This window comes from Parasteatoda tepidariorum, chromosome 1 (genome assembly GCF_982258835.1).
Source record: "Parasteatoda tepidariorum strain Cologne lab strain chromosome 1, Ptep-v5.0, whole genome shotgun sequence".
NCBI classification, from domain to species: domain Eukaryota; kingdom Metazoa; phylum Arthropoda; class Arachnida; order Araneae; family Theridiidae; genus Parasteatoda; species Parasteatoda tepidariorum.
Genome location: NC_141755.1, coordinates 5,375,158 through 5,396,388, shown reverse-complemented (window position 1 = coordinate 5,396,388; position 21,231 = coordinate 5,375,158). Strand labels below are relative to the sequence as shown.

The 21,231-nt window shown below is 26.9% G+C and overlaps 1 protein-coding gene across 3 annotated transcripts in view; it reads left to right on the top strand.

Moving 5' to 3' along the window:
- The first annotated feature begins 1,920 nt into the window (after positions 1–1,920).
- Orc3 (origin recognition complex subunit 3) overlaps positions 1,921–21,231 on the top strand; it is a 43,171-nt gene continuing 23,860 nt past the window's right edge. The window contains exons 1-9 of one of the 3 annotated variants that reach the window (XM_043043316.3): positions 1,921–2,272; positions 5,106–5,148; positions 6,971–7,041; positions 9,944–10,061; positions 10,680–10,840; positions 13,779–13,865; positions 14,087–14,220; positions 18,397–18,556; positions 20,438–20,551. In XM_043043316.3, the coding sequence (XP_042899250.2) occupies positions 2,237–2,272; positions 5,106–5,148; positions 6,971–7,041; positions 9,944–10,061; positions 10,680–10,840; positions 13,779–13,865; positions 14,087–14,220; positions 18,397–18,556; positions 20,438–20,551 (924 nt within the window). In that variant the 5' untranslated portion in view covers positions 1,921–2,236. Of the gene's footprint in view, positions 2,447–5,099; positions 5,149–6,970; positions 7,042–9,943; positions 10,062–10,679; positions 10,841–13,778; positions 13,866–14,086; positions 14,221–18,396; positions 18,557–20,437; positions 20,552–21,231 lie in introns of those variants that run through there. The other 2 variants (XM_043043317.3, XM_043043318.2) reach the window with 2 other exon arrangements.

The following is a 21,231-nucleotide window of genomic DNA, read 5'->3' as shown; positions in this document are numbered from 1 at the left end:
AGGCTACGGAGTTGTACAGTCGTAGTCATAAGCCCATAAAGTTGGGTCGGCTGCTCAACGACGGTTATAAAATAAAATAAAATGCCTCTGGGGGTACTGGTTCGGGTCAAAATTTCGATCTGTGGCTGAATGGATGGTGTGTAAATATGTTCTCCCTGTAAAACGAGATGTGACTTATGTATGTTGTCTCTGGATCATCCTCAGGGATATTTCTCAGTCCATCGCCAATCGCCTATTGTGCTGCTCGAGTTCGGCGTTAATAAAAAAAGTACCTAAAAAGAGGTTTTGGTTATAAAAATTAATTAAAATTGTTAACCTGTAAGTCTTTTTGTTCTTGCTTTCAATGCCAGCTGTATTAAATTTTAAAGGTTCATTCTCATAGCATTCCACTGCCCAAGGGACCCTTTTCATTGCGAGCAATTTTTTCTCAATCGAAAAAGTCATATGCAGTTATATTGAGTCTCAACACGTGAAACTACGCTATGAAACTTTATAGAAACTACTCTCCCACATACAGTGAGAATGGCCCTTATGGTTAATTTTTTTTACGCATGTGAAAAAAATCATATATGAATGAAAACCTGATTGGAAAATTTTTGGGCGGTCAATGTGCTTTACCAATAAGGTACTCCTTTGCATGCAAATTTCCCACATGCGGGAAGAATAATCTCCAAGGGTCATAATCAGTGTGAAATCATTTGCGAAATTTGCACAGCATATGTAAGGTTTTCTAAAATAAGAGTGTCTTGTGGGCTGATCGTAAGGCACGTTTCCCAGATGCTCACCGAAGTGAGGTAACACCAGCAGATGCCAGTGTGTGGAGTGGATATGAAGATCACTTTGATCAACCTGCAAAGGAACCGAAGATGTGCGGCATTGGTCCTCATTTAACTGTTCCACCTTAAAGTGTTCGACTTTGTGCGCTTTTCATCGGGCTGCCTAAGCGTGGGTACCATTCCCTTCTTAGAAGATAAAAATTGCGATGGCACGTCTTCGGATAATCTTCAGGAATTTTTCCTAGATAATAACCAATATGGATGGGTGGTCTAATGTAAACAATAACAAGCGTCCCTAAACCGGAAGAAATTTAGAAAATTTCCGGTGTATCCCTCCGCTTATGTTAGGACTACGAGGCGATGTGTGAACAAGCCTAATATTCTATGCAGTTTTGTTATTGTAATTTGGGTTCAAATCTAAACATAATTGTACCATTCATAAGAGCTTTCAGAAATGTATTGATTCTCAGAGGTCGTAAGGCCAAAAAAAATTTGGGAAAGTTAATATCTCATTGTGAATAATTCTTAAGGTTTGCCATGTTTTGTATTTTATCCCTTATTTGGCTGCATTTGAATAAAATGTCGCCAAATATATCTTTAAAAATATCTTTTTAAGTTAACCTAATTAGAAAATATTCTAATGATTATAATATTAATATGATAATGCTGAAGTTTAAAGGCTGAAAGAAAGAACTAGGTACATGTGAAATACTGCAAAAGATATGATGCAATAATATGATAGCTCGTTTTTTCAATCTGCGGCGTAAAAATATATCGGAAGCAGTAACCCGGAAGTCTTGAAAGAGCAATTTTACCACTAGCTCCACCACCCTTAGCTTTACACGATCACCCATCCATCCATTTGTGCAGTTCTAGTACGACGCAATAAAGTAGTACTACAACTAAACTAAGAGTAGCTTCTAAAAATAAAAAAAAAGAAGTTTCCTGATGCGAAGAAAATCTGATGCATTTATTTCACTCATCCACTTGCTGCATCCGAATTATCGCTGCGAACTCACTCTATCATCGAATGGCCTTTATAACATGACAGCAAATAATTCTTGCAGTTCACACGCGCGTCTGAGATAATTTCCTGCAGCGTGAATGCCTCCTTTTGCGCAGTTGTGAAATTGACGCAGTTTTTAGATCAGTGGGAATTAAAGAGAGGGAAATGGCTCTTTGTTGACTATTCCAAATTTTCATCGTTTTATGTTCTACTGAATTCAAGTGAAATGACTGGTTTATTTACTCTTTGCTGGAATGCTATTTTTTGGAGGGATTTTATGAATTACCTCTATATAATGACTTATAAAATTAATCAAATTGTTAAAGAACATTAATTATTCTAATTATGTTTTTAGTTTTTGCTTAATATTTATGTATGTTTTTACTTGTGCTAATAGTCTATTTAAATATATTTGCTAATAAATATTCGCAAAGCTAAACAGTCATAATTTACAATGATGGAAGAATTCGAAACTTTATCTCTTACAAAAGTATATATTTTATTTGGGTTTTTCACTCTTTAAAAGTATCATTGTTTGAGCTTTTAGACGCAAGTCATATATATTGTGTATAAATGCCAATTTCTTCTAATTGTTTACTTCTAACCCCAGTGGCCGAAAAAACTACTTTATTTTTGTAGTTTACTGTAACTACTTAGTTAAAATGTAAGTTACTTTTAAGTGTAGTGACTGCACCACTAATTTAAGGAGACGAACTTAATTTACTACTATGTTTAAAATTATTTTGAATAAGAAATTGGCTTACATTAAATGTATAGGGATTATTAAAAGTTATTTATTCATGTTTATATGAGCCAGTTTATTATTCCAAGGCATTTTCTTTTTTGTATATGTTCATTTAACTTTTTATGCATTTCTCATCAGGAAATATTTAATTTAAGAAATGCGAAATTATCAAATGCTTGCAGCTTTTTAATTGTTTATTTCCTCTAAGAAATATTATAATTTCCACTTTTATTTTCTCTAAGAAGTGGAGTACATCAAAAATATGCTCCCTTCCTTTGAATTAACATCAATGTTTCCAGAGTTTACATCAGCATGTGAAAGCGTGACCTAAGTCATTAATTATTTTTTTTTCGTAATGGCTAGTTAAAATATTTGTTAAACGTGATTCTAAATATGTAATTCCTGTTACCATACAGCTGCAGCCATAGGGTCATTTTCCATCTACCATTGATGGTTCTGCAATGATTTATGCGCATAAATTTGAGAAATTATTGTATTAGAGCCGTGTTTCTATATACTAAACTAACATTACTTGTTAAAAGTAGTTGCCAGGATTCGCTAGAAATTTAATGAACGTTTCTAATGATCATTATTGTTTTATCGTCATTTTTTTCTAAAAATGATGGGAAAAAATTTAATTGAGATTTTCAGCGTTAAATGTTTTGTTTAAAATTAATAGCTATTTTTGTTTTGGTTTCTATTTAATTTTTCTTGTTTAAAAAACTTGTTTTTATCAACGTTTTTATTTATGATGAGGCAATTAAGAGGATTTCTATTAAACCTTATTAATTATAAACTTTGAATTATCCAGTATACTATTACCTTGCACATATCCAGTTTTGCACCAATCCAAGGTAACTAACAAATTAACCACACTTTTGTCATTTAGTAAGAACACGCTATGAAATGATCCTATCATTCTCTGTTTGTACATCTAATTTCATATTGTGTAATCTGGCAAACTTGTTACAAAAATATATTAAATCATTCTTAAAAAAAATGGGAAGTACATATGAATTCGCTACTCACTTTATATATTACATTTTGTGTTTTGTTCTGTATTTTTATTTTCTATTTTTTGCCTAATATGTTTTATTTTGCAGTTTTTGATTAATTTGTTGGATTTTTGTTTGAATTTTATTGGTGCTCCTCACACTATTGTGGTGACATATTATACTTTGGCTATATTAATACAATATTAGAAAGCACTCTTTTATGCTTATATAATTGTGTGAGCCGATGACAAAATTATATCTTTTCCTTATTTTGTTTTCCGACTTGTTAATGTTTTTGTTAATTAACTATAAATAAAGTCTTTCTTTCATAATAAATTATTGCGTAGAAACCACTTACAAGTAACAAGTTGACAGAATCTAGATTTTAAGTATTTAAAATAAATATTAAGCTAATTTTGGTTATCATTTTCCAAAGAAAAATACCATACAGTTTATTTAAGATTAATTTCATCTGACATATAGGTTGTTCATTGTAAAAATCAAATATCTTCGTCCATATAAATTTTGAAATAAACTTTTTGAAAGTTTATGTGTAGAAAATCAATTACAGTTTACATGTAGAAAAATCAAATACAAGTATTTAATATCTCCTGCTAGATTTTAATGTAGTTATTGGAGTTGCTTTATTTTTATAATGATTTGATTATATGTGTAATTGTGATGCATTTAAACACTAATTGTGATGTGTAAATTTATTAATGAATGTCACATATTTTTTTTATTGTTTTTTCATAACATATATTATGATGAAAATGTCAATAATTTTTAAAACAATTAAGTTATGAAAACTATTTTATTCATTTCATGTTAAATTAATTAGGCTGACTCATTTCGAATTTTGATACATTAAAAAAATTTCTAATATTTCCCTTTCTAACTTCATTTCTTTTATTTGTTTAAATTTGAATTAGGGCTTAAGAAATATTTCCATTAATATTGTTTCACCCTATTTCAAAATACCCAACTATTGATTTTATGCTTAACTTTAACGAAATATTATTTAAGTTAAGTGTTCTTTAAAATAAAACATTTTAAATTATCATGAAATATTTAAAACATAAATGAACTTTAATTAGCTTTTCAGCATATAAACTTGTTATTGATTGACTGTTTATTAGACTGTTTTCTGCACCTGTAAGATTAAGTAAACCATACAGTCTATTTCTTACTCTATAAAATAGATGACTAACCAATAATTTAGCTAGTTATTAAATCTAATATATGTGTATTTCTTCAAATGGTTTTTATATCAAAAATACTTTCGAAAAATTCTTGTAACTTTTATTAAATTCATCATTTAATCATCCATTTTATCAAATTCATCATCATTCATTCATATATTAGCATTGTGGCTCTGAAAGTCATAAAAAAATCTGCAGTTTTCTTGCTAATAAGGTTGTACAATTCTAATCTACAGAATCTGTACCGTGTGTGTTAGTAATAAAATTTTAGGTTAGACTATTAATCTTACTTGCCTTTAAATTTTTTTCAGGGTGCTTAGGATATTTTCTGAATTATCAAAACTAAATTTAATTCTGAAATTTATTTTTTGTATCTTTTAGTCTTGTTATGCACACAAACCAGCCAAACTAAAGAAGAAGAAATGTAAGTGTAGTTCTTGATAATTTTAAATATTGTGATAAATCATTATTTTGAAAAGTGTTGTGATGCTTGCTCATATTATTGTATATCATATTTGTATTCTTTTAATTGACTCTTGTCTAAAATTCTTTTCTTGTAGTGTTAATAATTTTAACTAAAAAGATTTTTAAAAAATAATTTCTTAAATAAACATTGCCTATTAATATAAATTTCATTCTCCCGATTTATCATGTGCAGATTTTATGACTTTAGATTATCCATCACTAGAATGAAGTATTTTGCTTGTGTATTTATTTAGCCTTAGAAAAGTACCAGTATTTATTGTGCTTTTCCCAAAAACAGGCTCTGATCACAAATAATTTACATCTATTTTGCATAAATTTTTTAATAAAATAAAAATATATTTTAAAAACTCTGTTGATTAAAGCGAAGAAAATATTTCTGTTTCTGTGTTACAAAATAAAAAAAACGTAAGATCTTTGAAAATGGGAGAAAAAGATTTCTGAAAAATAAAGCAAATAAGAAACAGAAATAAATTTCTTATATGTCTGTGCATCATTTGCATTTGGTTTTACTCATAATGTTGTATTTTATCAAAATGTCTATGTTTAATTTAAATTAATTGAAATTTTTATCACTAAAAAGTGTCTAAAAAGAATTTTTATTTGATGTCTTTTACTGAAGCGAAATATTTGGTAATTATTCATCATTTTATTACTTTTATATGTGTTTTTATGTTTTTTAAGTATAATTCAATTTCAAGTAAACAGAAACTGAAAATCATCCAATAGTAGAAAAATGTATAATTCGCAAAAATTTTTAAAGTGATCATAAGTACGTAAGTAGGTATTGAATGATTACATTGGCTTTTAATTGTGTCCCTTAAGTCCCTAAAATTTAATTTATTATTTTTTCCTTTTGTCTATATTGCGCATTTTGGAAGTTTCTGCTAAACGTTGGAAAGTTTTTTGCATGTCTGAATTTAGAATATTTTTTTCAAAATAAAAACTTTTTCATGTAGGTCTTACCCCACTTTTAATAATGATTCAACTTTTGAGTTTTTCTCTACATTTTAGGGATTTCTGGTAATAGTTCCTTTTTCTACAATAGAATAGAAGAAACATTTTATGTTAACTAAATTATACTTCAAACATTTATGAAAGAAAAGCAAAAAAATTTCTGCAGAGTTAAAAGATACACCCAACAACCTTATTACAGAAACCTTAGGCAAAAAACCTTACAACCTTAAGAAAAAAAGAAGAGCATATAACTTAGTTTATGAATCATAAAAAAATACTTTAATTTTTGCATTGTTTTACTAACCATTATTTGTTCCATTTGAAATTTTTGTTTTTCATGCTATTCTGAGAAAAAACAAACTTGAAATGTCTACTCTCTTGTAATAAATGATTTAATTGTTATTGTAAAAATTTATCAAAAGTTTTTTTTTCTGAAGGTCCTTATTTTTCAATTGGAATCCTTGCAAACCTAGAACTGTTTAAAATTTGAGCTTATCTGAAATATTCAAGTTATGTACACAAAAATTAAATTGATCTAGTTGAGGTTAAAGCAGTTTGTAAAAATGGTATATGATAAATGGTATATTAGATTAACAAGACAAACATATACCATATACCATGTAAAAATGGTATATGGTATATGTTTGTCTTGTTAATCTAATATTTATATACACCGAATTTTGGCAATTTAAAAAAAAAAAAATTGTTTTAGAATCAATTCTTGTTTATCATCATTTTAACATGTGACATAATTAAATGTTGTGTTTATTGTGTTTGTGTTATAACAGCAATATTTTCTTTAATAGTTAATAAAGCAAGTTCTATTCACAATGAAGATAACTTTGCTCTATGGGATGAAATGGCATCTAAAATTAAGGTACAATAAATTCATTAAATTTCTTTTCTTTTTTTTCAATTTCATTACCATTAGCATTTTCCACATGTGTTTATTTTAGTTAGTGATTCTTTTAATCATTTTGTTTCTAAAATTTTCCTTTATTTTTATGTTATAATTTAATAAAGCGGAAATTACTTTTGTTTTAGATTACTTGATTTCACTTGTAATAACATATCTATTATGATATTTATGTATCTTCATTGTAGAGTCTATCCAAAATTAGGCACTGCATTGAGCACTACCTAACTTTCATGGTATGTCAGCAAGTTCTTGTCGCTTACATGAAATGTTTTTGCAGTGTTCAGGGCAATCTCCAGACTAGCTTGTTGCCTAGCAACAAAAGGATATTTTCTGTATTTATGATTAAATCAGCTAAAATCTGGAACTTGTAATTACTACAGTAAAATTTTTTAGAATTTTTTTTTCGTTGCCTAGTTTTTTTTTCTTCTCATTTTTATTGCTATTAAAAATAAGTTTGGAAATCCCACTTCATTTAAAATTTGAGTTTTTATTATTCTGATCAAAATAGCTAAAAATATATCCATTATTGACAACCTACATAGTATCAAATCATAGTCAGAGTTGAGAGTTTGAAAAACATTGATACAAGATTAGTTTATAGTGCTCAGCATTGATTCAGATTTGTTTGATAGTGCTCAACAACAATGAAACTAGTTTTGAAAAAAGTAAGCCAATAAAGTCTAAACAAACTTAAAAAATAAATATTTTATAATTAGAAAAGATGCAAAATTTTATACATAAGCTGTAAATACATTGAAATTTCGCATCTAAAAAACATGTATCCGACTTTTATTAAGCTTATTCTATTTTTTTTTATTAAATTCTTTAACATTTTAACGGATCTATCATTCACAGCATTAATTAAATCTTCCAATTAGAACGTCTGCAATATAGCCATTAATTCATATCATGTGTAACTAACTTCTCAATCCACTTTAACTCCTCAAAACACCTACTGTCGTCCAATACAAAATGCCCTCAAAAACATCCAATCTCCACCCCACACACACACACTCAGCCTCCGCACTTGCACATCACTTCAAAGTTGATCCATCTAACTAATGGCCTTTAATCTTAAAACACCAATGTACAGAATTCAGAGAAAATGTTATTCTGGCAATTTAAAGAATTTTTTTTAAAGAAACAGTGTTGGAAATTTTTGGCAAAGTCAACACCTTTACTTATCGCACTCCACCATTATTACCGTTTCCATGACAACGCAAACACAGATGTCAATTTACCTACTTGCAATTATTGTTGCTGATGGAAAAAAAAAATTACTAAAATACATTTTTAATTGCTTTCAAAGTACAGTAGAGCGCCGATTATCCGAACTGCTCGGGACCCAACATGGTTTGGATAATGAAAAGTTCGGATAATTGGAAAACTGTTTAAAATCTAGTGTACATGATTATTATTTATGCACTAACTTCCCTTCGCACCTTTTGTAGGCTTAGGACTGGTAGTACTATTTAAAATAACTTTGGCGTGTTTAAAAAAAATTTTTCTTCAATTTTTAATTAACTGTTTTTAAAACTTTTTTTTTATTTTGAATTATTTTTATCATATTTCAGTTTTTTATAATTTTTTTTGTCAATTACTGATTTTACCACATTTTTCATTATTTTCCATTGAAAAAGAAATCCAGCAAAGATTTCGTTTCAAAGAAGATGCGTTTTTTTAGCAGCCATGTATCCCTTAATCTTTTTAAATAAAAAAACTGAACTGGATCAACATCATTTTGACGTTCTAGGCAATTCATTGCAATATCTAATGAATTGCATGCTTCTATCTTGAACTTGATTACTTACTTCTTCATCTTCGTCTGTGGAGTTCCGATTTTCATTAAAAATCAACAATTTCATCATTTTTATCCGAAAGATCTACTGGTTCAGAAACTTCAGTTTTTCTGTTAAGAATTTTATTCCAAGCACTGTAATCACTAATCATTAAACATAAGTGACAACTACCCATTCCCCAATTATAAAACTTCAGCACTTATCTATTCATAAACTCCTTCTGCATTCCAACCATTGTAGACTATCAAAATGAAGCTCGCATTCTTGGAAGATAATTTTCAGTTGTAAAAGGGTAGGTAGGTTTAAATGTATCACCATACATGTATGTATGGCTGCTATAAGAAAACTGCTAAAAAGGTTGTAAATTAAATATGGTCTTCGAATGTAGTGGATATTATTTATCCTAATTAGTTTAGAAAAATTGTCAAGATCTTAAAAAGTATTCTAAACTTTAAAAATAAAAAATAAAAAAACGAATTCAGACATAGTTCGGATAATTGGACGTTCGGATAATAAGGGTTCGGATAATCGGCGCTCTACTGTATAGCGGAATTCTTTCTGTTGCCAAGATTTGTAAAATAGTTAAAAATTTTACTCCAGATGTTTTTTTAACATCTGAAAATGTTCCCTTGTTTTAACAGATATTTTTCAATCATGTGGTGTTTCAAAAATTTTTCTTTAAAATTATTCACCATTTGTTTCTTTATAATATTTGTTTTTCGTTGCACATCACGTTCATTAACATGCAGTTATAACAAAAGAAATGTATACTTACAAGATGTAATCCTAAGTATGAACTTTGCTTTTCCTGCTGTTGATTACTTTACAAGCCATCTTTTTTGCTCTTACTAATTTTATTTAATGTTTAAATAGTTGAGTTTGATTTTAAATTTCATTTCAAATGTAGTAAAATTAGTTAACTAAAGCTACTTAAACAAATTTGTATAAAAGTTTTTCTGCACAAAAAGCCAGTTTTCTGTGTAGAGTTTGAGGTTGGAAGTTAAGTAGTTTAAATTTAATTAATTATTTTAATACAAATTTTTATAAATTTTTAATTTTAGCTCATTGAAAAAAAAGCCTATGCTGACATATTTGAAGGAATTCGTGACTTTGTTCAAAGTTGTTTGAAGTTTCCATGTTCAGATCCTAAAGATATTCCTGCTGCTGTTCTAGTAATGGGTAAATAAAACTATCTTATCTGTTGTTGTTTGAGTATTAATTCTTTAGCATTTGATTAGTTATCCAGTAGATAATTAATACATGTTTATACATAGTTTTTTATCGATTTAAATTATGCATGACTCGTAGTTATCCTGATATTCTTGAGTTTCCTGGTAAAAAATATTTGTCCAGATTTTTAGCTTTTTGTTCTGATATTCTTGTATTAATCTTGTTCATAATCTAGAAATTTATAGTATCTGATGTAGGTTCTGTCCTAAATGCTTCATTGTTGACTGTAAATTATTTTAAGTTTTTTAAATGTTTTAAAATTTATGTACTGTTTTTATACTTAAAATTAATGAGTATTTACGTTTGGTATCATTATTTTGTTTATTTATAAATTGAAAAAGGACTATTGCCTAATAATAAGCAGAATTTTATAAACAGTACTTTGTAATTATAATTGCATAAAACTTCAGCGAATTGGATATTATTGAATATTTCATTATGTGTATGTATGTGTATTGTCATATCACTTTTAGAGGTAAATATAAAGTGGCAAGCACACATCAAATGTCTTTGACATATGTGTGTTTAATTGGAAAAAAAATAAGAACTTTAATCTTTGTGTTTCAGGTGTAAATATGTCTGATCATTCCCACATTTTCCATTTCTTAGAGACCTATCTTCATCTAAATGATGTATACACTACTGTTATTTTAGAATCTAAAAAGTGCCACAATTTCTTAGCAGTCATGCAAACTATATATTTTGAACTTTTAGATAAGTTTGAACAGGTATGTACTTTGAAAAGGTGTTTATTGCATCTCATTTCAGATTTCTTTTTATATAATTTTTACTTTATTTTATTTATTTATTTTTTGCACTAATTTCATTTTAAAATTCTTTTTTACATCCATTTTTTCTGTAGAATATAGTAAAAAATATAATCTTTTATTCAAGCAGTGAGATACAACTCAATACATTATTTAGCACATGAAACAAACCATAACATAATTAAAATGACTGCCTTTAAAATAAATTGGCACTTTTACCACCAAACACTCAGGATATTTTATTAGTTAGCTTGCTTGTAATTTAAAATCCAATGTCATTCCAATTGCATTGAATCTCCTGTCAAAAATTCTTTTGGCACGTAATATTTATATTTCTGATGCACTAGTCCAAATCATTTCATTAACACCATGATTCTATCATCATTGCATAATCTGAAGCAGTTTGACAGAAACAAGCTGGACAGAGCTCTATATAAGTAAAATTATAAGCGAATTACAAAGCCCGATTTTTGATTTTTTTTTAAAAATTATGTTTTAAATTCAGAGACAATAAAAAAAACGAAATTTTCTCTTTGACTTAATGGAAGACAATGTTTTAAAATAAGCTATGGACAATTCAGTTTTTTCAAATATTTTAAAGATAACTTATAGCTTATAACTCTAAACTAAAAAGCTGCTTATTACACCTCCTGTTATACTTATATTTTATTTGTTATACTAGGTTATCGGAATAATCAACATGATTGTGATAGCAAAAGCAAACTACATCACCATATTATTATTTTTAAGTTTATCTGCAACCATGTGTTTATTTTGTCTATAGTTATGTTTTTAAATCATGATTTTACAACACTAAACAATTTAAAATTAACGGTAATCGATATGAAAAAGCAAACTACATCACCATATTATTATTTCTAAGTTTATCTGCAACCATGTGTTTATTTTGTTTATAGTTATGTTTTTAAATCATGATTTTACAAAACTAAACAATTTAAAATTAACGGTAATCGATATGAAAACAAAAGTTTCGTACTGAAAGATAAAATTATTGGAAAAATGGAATTAATTCATTGAGGAATAAGCATGAAAAACACTAACATTATTGGTGCCAAGGAGAATTAATTTTGGAAAATTACCAATTAAAGTACAATAATTAGCTATGGATTAAAAGGGAAAATGATTGGAGAAATGTTACTCAGTTCGTTGAAGGGACATAAAAAATCAGCAAACTTTTATTGATGTCAATGCTTAATTAATTTTGATAATAAATACTAAATGGCCAAAAATATTCTATGAGCTGAAAAGGAAAATTTATTGAGAAACTCTACTAATTCGTTATGGGGTTCCATCAACATACTATTATTTACATCAATGATGCTTAATTTTGTTAATGAGCACTATTGGCATTATGTTAATAGGTTAAGTTTTGATAAATACCAAATATACTCATATATAGGTACAACATATTTTAGAATAAATTTGGTGCCAATTATAGTTGTAACAATACTGTACCATAGCTGCCAACTCTTCATTTTGCAGAAGCTTTCTGCAGTTCTGCCTAATCTTCTGGATTGAGACACAAATCATCTGCATTTTGAAAATTTGAAATAAAATTTTGCTTATCGATGCTGAATTGAATTAACTAATGCAGAATATAAGGTGTTAAGTTTTTAATAGCACGAAAAAAATTTTTTTTTCGTTGATTTTGGATTTATTTGAACTGATTGTATTAACACTAAATTTTATTTGTGGAAAACTATATTCCAAGAACTGTAGCGTTGATTCTAAATTAGGAATGAAAATAGAAAACGTTTGTAATCCTCTGTATTTTAAGTCTAATTTTGTTGTTAATCTTCTACGTTTCAAAAAATGAAGGTTAGCACTTATGCTGTAAATTTTTATGATTGATTTATTATATAGATATATGTGTACAGGAAAGAGCATTATGCAGATGATACAGAATACTGTTAATCTTTATTTTGAAGGGGTGAACTGTTAAAAAATGTGTTTTTGCTTAATCTAATAGCATAACCGAGAAAGGCAACAAATAATAATGAATAAATAAAAAACATTGGAATCATTGTAACTTTATTATTTGTGTTGGCATTTGTATGAAAGTCTTGTGCCCGATTTTCATGCTATGTTCTGTACTAATTAATTGATGCTTTATTTTCAACCTTTACGAAGAACTGGTATTCAGCTGGTTTATAAATAAAGGTAAAACAATATGAAAAGAACATAAAGTTGTCACAGCATGACTCTTTATGTTAAATTTTTTTTTTTTTTACATTGCTTTTTTCCTTTCAATGTTTTGTTTTAACTTGTAATTACATAATCTTTATTATGTTATTGTAAGTTAACAATTATTAACTTATACAAATATATATTTTTACCATGTTGACATGCATACACAAGGATGACTTATTTTTGATTGCCCGTTTTATTGTTGATTGAGTTTTGATTACCTTGCAATGATTATAATTGTATTTCTCTATACTTATGTCCCATCAGTGTCATATCAGACATAATTGTGGAATTCTATTTCTAGTTAAAAAATATTTTCACTTTCATCTTTTCCAAGATAAGAAGTTTTATTTATTTTATTTTACCAGTATCATAGAATTTAGATTGACTGACACATTCTATTTACCAGTATTTCTCCTAGCATAGAAACATTTCTGAAGTCATTTGTGCCTTCCTTTTAAAATTGACTTTAATTTTGATACATTGGGCAAATAAAATTTATTGTCTGTCATTCATAAATTGTGATATGTGAATAGGAATCTCAGTATATAATTTAGAAATTGCTTGAGTACAAATTGCAGTGTTTCATTCCTAATTGGCATCGATACAAATACCAATGTATAATTTGGAATATAAAATAATGTTTATTTATTCATTTTTTATTTATATTTTTTATTTATATTTTTTACAGCATTTCAATTTTGATGATGATATGCCTAAGAAACAAGATTGTTCTTTTGATAAATTGTATCACTGCTACCAAAACCTTATTGAAAAAGTGAGTATTTTAACTAGATTGCTTTAATATGGACATTTAATTGTAATGTGTTATTTTCTAACATTTCCATATTCACAAAGAAGGTGTTATATTTATGAATAATGGTAAAACAATTAGAAAAAAAATCATAAATACAAGTCAGTGTTTTTTTTTTCTTAAAAAATTCTTCTTAGGGTGCTTATATTTGTCAGAGAGTGTTTAAATTTATTTTGTCTGTGTAGATGTCCAACAAAAAGAGGACTCCCAAAAAGAAGCAACATAATGTGGATGTGTCAAGAATGCCAATTGTTTTACTTATTCAAGATGTTGAGAATTTCAATGCTGAACTTTTGAAAAAACTAGTCTTAATTTGCAGGTAGAATATCAATTTTCCTATTCAGTTCTACATAACAAGTATCCCAAAAATATCATGGATTTGAAAAAACAATAATAGATAACTAAAACAGGAAGAGATAAGTACAATTTTAAATAAGTACAATTCAATAAGTACAATTTACATTGAGGGCAGTCAATTTTTTCTTCAGGATGTACTACGTTGTTGCTGCGAATACTGTTGGTTTTAAAAACATTGTTTTATAGTTATTCTCTGCAGTATCATCTGTTGGAGAGCTGTAAAAATTAATTTTGAAACTTGGTGAGAGTTGGGTAAATATCATTTGTTTTTTTGGTATTAAGTACAAACTGATACTGATGCAACTAAGTATTAGTTATAAAAACCTGATACTTTAAATATCAGATACATGTCAATTTTAATTTATATCTTAAGTAAAAGTGGGAGTATATCATCATTAAATAAAATTTTTTTTGATTCCATTAACACTAAAGATTTTCATTGAATTTATGAGCTTATCTGGAATTTTTATTCCTTAAATTGCAGACTTAAAAATAATATTTGTCATAAAATAAAACAAAAATTGAATTAAATCTAATACGAAATTACAAATATTTTGTTTAAAAAACATATTGCATGTCTTAAAACCTAATTTAATTTAATTTAAAAACCTGCATTTGGAATTAAAATCAATAAGCTGTAGTTTATGAAGAAACAGTGAAATATGAGAAAAATGGATAAATATGACAATCAAAGCTGGCAACTTCAGGGGTACCTGCTCCGGAAGTCATAAAAGCAAAACATTTTGTATCGCGACAGCACGACAAAAGTCTAAAATTTCCCTCAAAGGTTTTGCCAAAGTCCTGAAAAGGAATATAATACATAATATAAAATACATATAACAAATACAGAAGAATAAAAACAAGACAAATACACAAGAATAGTACTTACAAAAGCTTACTTGAATCAAAAATGTAATAACTAGATAACACAACTGAATGCGAGGCACAACTAAATTGAAATAAACATAAAAACAACACCCCCTAACTTCGCAGTAGAAAGGGGAAAAAAGGACAGACATTGAGAAAGAGCCAGAAAATAGTGGCATCATTAATAGTAAAACTTGACCGGGATCTTGCCTTATTAAGAGAAAAAACTAATAATTCTCAATCGTATTTTTAATCAATATTACCAATCATATTTTTAATCAATATTTAATCAATTATATTTAAAATCAATATTACAAAAATGAAAAGGAAAACCATTACAGTACAGAACCGGTTATCCGGAAACCAGGAAACCTAAAAACCGGAATGAAATTCGATAAATTTTCCGGCCATTTATAAAAAATAAAATAAAAATTTTCATCGTAAGATTTTAGGATTTTTCCTTTTTTGAAAGTTGTTTACCTTACCATCATTTTGGAAATAATCATTAGTGTATTACTTCATCGTTTTTTCTTCTTTTTAAGATTATTTCCAAATATTTTTTTTTTTAGTTGGGTTTAACAGTAAAAAAAACGGCTTTTTGTAGCGATTCAGAAAACTGGAAAAATCTATTATCCGGAATAGCAATAGTCCCGATCGTTCCGGATAATCGGTTCCCTACTGTATTTTCTAAATTTTTAAAAAATTAGTAGTTGCCTCTTGAAAATTATTTCAAATTTTATTAATTCTAAACAATTGAGAGAAAATAAATTTTTGAAAATTTTACTGCACAAATTAGTTTTAAAATTACGGAAAAAATAACTAAAATTAAGAGCCTTTCTTTTATTATAAACACCAAGCTGTAGTTTATTATTATTATTATTATATTGAGAGAAGTGAATAACAAAAGTATATATATATATAATTTAATTTAAACAAAATTTGGTTGAACTGTTAAAATATTTAATGCAACATATTATAATATATATTGTATCAGACCCTAAACCGCATGACTGTAAATTTGCTAGAATGATTTACTCAGAATTTCAATAAATGAACCCCCTAACATGTTTTTCCTTACTAATGGTATTTCATTGCCGAAAGGCACCAGTAATGTAAACGTGAAGTGTTAAAAGTATTTGAATTTTTTTTCTTTTTTTATGACTAAGTGATATATGGACGATAATGGAATCATTGAAACCTTATGCCAACTTTTTTTTACATAAACATTATTATATTGAATAAATATGTTTCAAATGTTATACATCTTTTTATGGATTTGGGCACCAAAAAGTTCTTCATACTACATATTTTAACATTTTTAAAATTTTAAGCAAACATTTTAGTCTGGCTAGTATTTTCAGAAGTGACCTTTCATGCCCTGTACTATATATGTGTCATTATGTCTATTTTTTATCTAAATTTTATAAATCATCACCTTCTAATAATGTAGGACAAATGAAAATGTTAAATGAGCAGGTCTCTGCATTGATTACTGAGAACTTTTCATGTTTTCTATGTTATTATATTTATGCGCAAAAATTACTATCCTTTTCAAGAATTCTACTGTTTAATTCTTGCAATAGTATAAGAATTTATTTAGTTTAAAAAAAAAATCTGGTTTTGTTTAAAAAAATAAGCGTTTGCCTATTGTTTGAAAACATGTCTTCTTATGTTACTAAAAATGTGACATTGCAATTTTTAACCAGTTTTCAAATTTAAAAAACCTTCTTGGTGTATAAGTAAAAATTATGGTAGGTAGGCATAAAAACTACAAAGCAAAATTAATAATAGAAATATTAATAATGAGTAACATTAAAAAAATATTATACAGTCACTGTTTAATTCTTGCAATAGTATAAAAATTTATTTAGTTTAAAAAAAAAAAATTTTCTGGTTTTGTTTAAAAAAAATAAGCGTTTGCCTATTGTTTGAAAACATGTCTTCTTATGTTACTAAAAATGTGACATTGCAATTTTTAACCAGTTTTCAAATTTAAAAAACCTTCTTGGTGTATAAGTAAAAATTATGCTAGGTAGGCATAAAAACTACAAAGCAAAATTAATAATAGAAATATTAATAATGAGTAACATTAAAAAAATATTATACAGTCACTGTTTAATTCTTGCAATAGTATAAAAATTTATTTAGTTTAAAAAAAAAAAAATTTCTGGTTTTGTTTAAAAAAAATAAGCGTTTGCCTATTGTTTGAAAACATGTCTTCTTATGTTACTAAAAATGTGACATTGCAATTTTTAACCAGTTTTCAAATTTAAAAAACCTTCTTGGTGTATAAGTAAAAATTATGCTAGGTAGGCATAAAAACTACAAAGCAAAATTAATAATAGAAATATTAATAATGAGTAACATTAAAAAAATATTATACAATCACAATATTAAAATTCGGAAAAGGTATCCTACTTTATATGGTTGATAAAATAATTATTAGGAAATGATCATACTCTATAGTTTTTAAAGGAATGTAAGGAAAAAAAAAACAGACTATATTAATGTAAATGTTTTGCATGAATGAGTCTTAATTTATATGACAGTATCACATACATTATGTGCTTTATTTAAACTTCAAATTATTAAATATCAAATTATTGTATCTGAGGAATTTATTCATTGGACAAGGAGTTTTTTCATTTATTATATTAAAGTGCAAAGAATTTTCTTATATCATCGATAGCTTTCTTTAAATAATAATAGTTTTATGCATTTCTCTTTTCAAGATGTTAATTTTTTCACATCATCATTTTTAAAATAATTATAAAATTGATAAATAATTGTATTTTTTCATCACATGAATTATTGATCTATTTTATTTATTTATTTATTCATTTTTTTAAAAAAAATCGGATTAAAAAATTTATTTTCTATTTTTGATGGAAAATGTAATTCATTTGTATAATATTTTCCTTGTAATAAAATAAATTTCTCTTGTTGCAGAATTCAATTAGTACAAACAAAAAAATAAAGATCATAGAAAGTCTTTAATAATGAAAAACCAGTAAATCCTTGGAGCATTTATAATAAGCATCCATAAAGGGTTCTTATGGTATTTTGATGGGGGGGAAATCAAGAGATTTGTTTATATTCTGTTAAAGTGTTTACCCAATTCATGTCTGAACACCAAAAGCTCTGAAACATTACAATACCTACCATTTATAATTTTCAAAATAATCTAATGAATACATTTTTGGTTTGTAAATTTTTCTTTTGCAGTAAATATTTTCATTGCATTTTTATAGTTGTGTTTCCTCTGCTTTAGATTATATTCAGCTAAGCTTCCAATAATCCTAATATTTGGAATGTCATCTGCCATGGTATCTTTGCACAATATTTTACCCGAAGAAGCATATTCATGTCTCGAAGTTGAGACTTTTCATTCAGTTTCTGCCACAGATTTTCTAACCAGGGTTATTGATGAGGTATAAAAAATTAATAGTTTTTTAATTAAATTATTTGTAAGGTTTTACAATTTTAAATCCATTAAAATAGAGTAATTTTAATATTGGATATTGAAACCATAATAAAGTAATGTCACCATTAGTTATAGTTTCAGTGAATTATTATTGTTAAACTATTTTAATTAATTTTACTAATTGATTTAAAAATACCATCATAAAATTCTGTTTTTGTTGTAGAAATCCGAATAAATTTATTAAAAAAAAATTTTTTTTCGTAGAAAACAATTGAATTGTTGCATTAAGTTACATTTTCAGATAATCTTTTTGTTAGGTTAGTTAAAATCTTGAGTAGGATTATATTAAAATGTTGAATACTCTAACACTTAAATATATATATATATATTTAATTTGAGGCTTGTTTGTGGCAAATTACTTAGCTGAAGAAGAAAAGATTAAGTCTTGATTGTGGTTTTTAAAATGTTTTTAAAAAATTTTTATAAAGATTCCTGAACACCTTCATTAATGCTTAATTTTTTTTTTAATAAATGAAAACTCTTGGTCGCAAAATATTATCCAGTTATGTAATGTACAATCTAGTCCCCATTATTTTAAGTGAAATTTGGCTATAGGTCGAAATCCAGAACCTGTCAAAATCTGTTGTTTCTTTAATTTTTTTCCAAATAGACTCAGATAGGGAGAGTCTTCTTTTCAATATTGCCTTTCAGAAGGTAAAAAAAGATTTTAATAAGAAAAAACCAAGAATATTTGATGTTCTGCAGGCATCGTCAGACATAAACAACTATGTTCTGCAGGTATCATTTAAAAAAGGACAACTCTCTTTAATTATTATACATCTTTTTAAAGTAAGGGAATCTTAGTTAACCAAATGGTGAGTAAACATCTACATAGTGAAACAAAAATTATTAACAATGTTTAAAACATCCTGCTTCGAACATTAACTGAGGATGTAAATAGTTCTGATCCAAGCATAAATTATTTAGCAGAGATTTTGTTTGTTCTGTGAGATATTTTGCAGTTTTGAGCTCTTTTTTCTTTAGGGATTTGCATTTGCTGATGACATTTTTATTGTCACTTCAACGTGTGTCCAAACAAACGTGTATCAGTTTTAATAATTCTTATTTTGAAAAAAGAGAGTAAAGGTTTGAAACTCTCTGTAGCTTCAAACATTTACACTCTGAAATGAACACAATTAATGAAATAACACTAGTGGTTAACAACTGAGTCTCAACTGCTAACAGTTTTTTTTTTTTTTTTTAATTGCAAAAATAAATTCTAATTTCATCCATAGGAAAACTGAATCCATGGATTACCTGTTAAAAAAGGAAAAAAAAAAACACCTCAGATAATCTGGCAAAATTATTTTCTGATCATCAGACATTGCAAATTTTTTATTGTCCGCCACTAAAGATTGGATCCTAATCATGCCACTAAAAATATTGTATTTAAACCATCAGATATCTGGAAAAGAGAGCGAACAAAACTTTTGTTGGCTGCTTTGATAAAGAAATAAAAACTATTAGAGTGACAAACTTAAGATCCTCAACATGGGATATGAAATGGAATTCTAAGGAAAAGAAAAGCCCATCTGTGACTGTCTGGTCAGTGTACAGTTTGCAAAAAGAAAGAAAGAAATGTATTCTAAATAACTTTGATCTAACATTCTGAATTAGAATTAGGTTTTTATATACTGTAATGTAACTTAGTCATTAAAAAACTTTTAATTCAATTTAATATTGTAGTTACTCAAAAAATCATATGAAGACAGTTATATAAATATTTAACTAGTCTATAAAATGTTAGCTTAAAATTAACAATATACTAAGCTATGCTGAAAAATATGCATTATCATTCTACTTTAATTATTAAAATTTTCATTTTTAGGTTGTTATATCACCCGTTCAACCATTCAAGCTTGGTCCAAAAGTGTTTAAACTAATAATTGATACAGTTCTTTACCACGATTTCTCTGTATCAAATTTGTCTTACCTTTTAAAAGTAAGTAATATCTAACAATCAATCTAGGAATGGGCTGTAAAATAAAAAATTTTCTTCAAAAGCATATTTGTTTGTTCTAATGTTTTAACTTGTTGTTAATGTTAGACTTTTGTCAATGTTCAACTTAATGTTAATGTTTGTTCTAATGTTTAATTTAAAACGACAAAATGTTTTTTTTCCGAAGTGTAGCAAAAGGGCAACATTTTTCTACCAAACGGATACAGCACCTTGCTAAGGTATAATGTTTAAAACAAACATTAATGTTAAATTTTGTCTTTCTTAGTTAAAAGTTACATTATTAAGCATAAACTACCTTTCATTCCCACTTTAGGTACATTTTCCTGACATGAAAATATTTAAAAATATTATAGTCGAATTTACCATTTTTGTCGCTTATTTGTTGAAAAGGAATTCTTTTTTTTAGTTAATAGTTTTAGTCATATTTGTTTTTGTGCTATGGTTGAAGTTCAGGTACTCCTACATTACTTTTTAACAACTACTAACTTTACTTTTTAAAAACATTCTGTTCAATGATTCTGATTTAATTTTTGGACAAATTTCGATAATTTGATTTTACTAAACGATAATTTATTTAACATTTATATTTTATTATGATATTCATTCACCACAACGATAAAAATTTGAATTGGACTTAATTCGTTTTTAAATTTTTCATTATT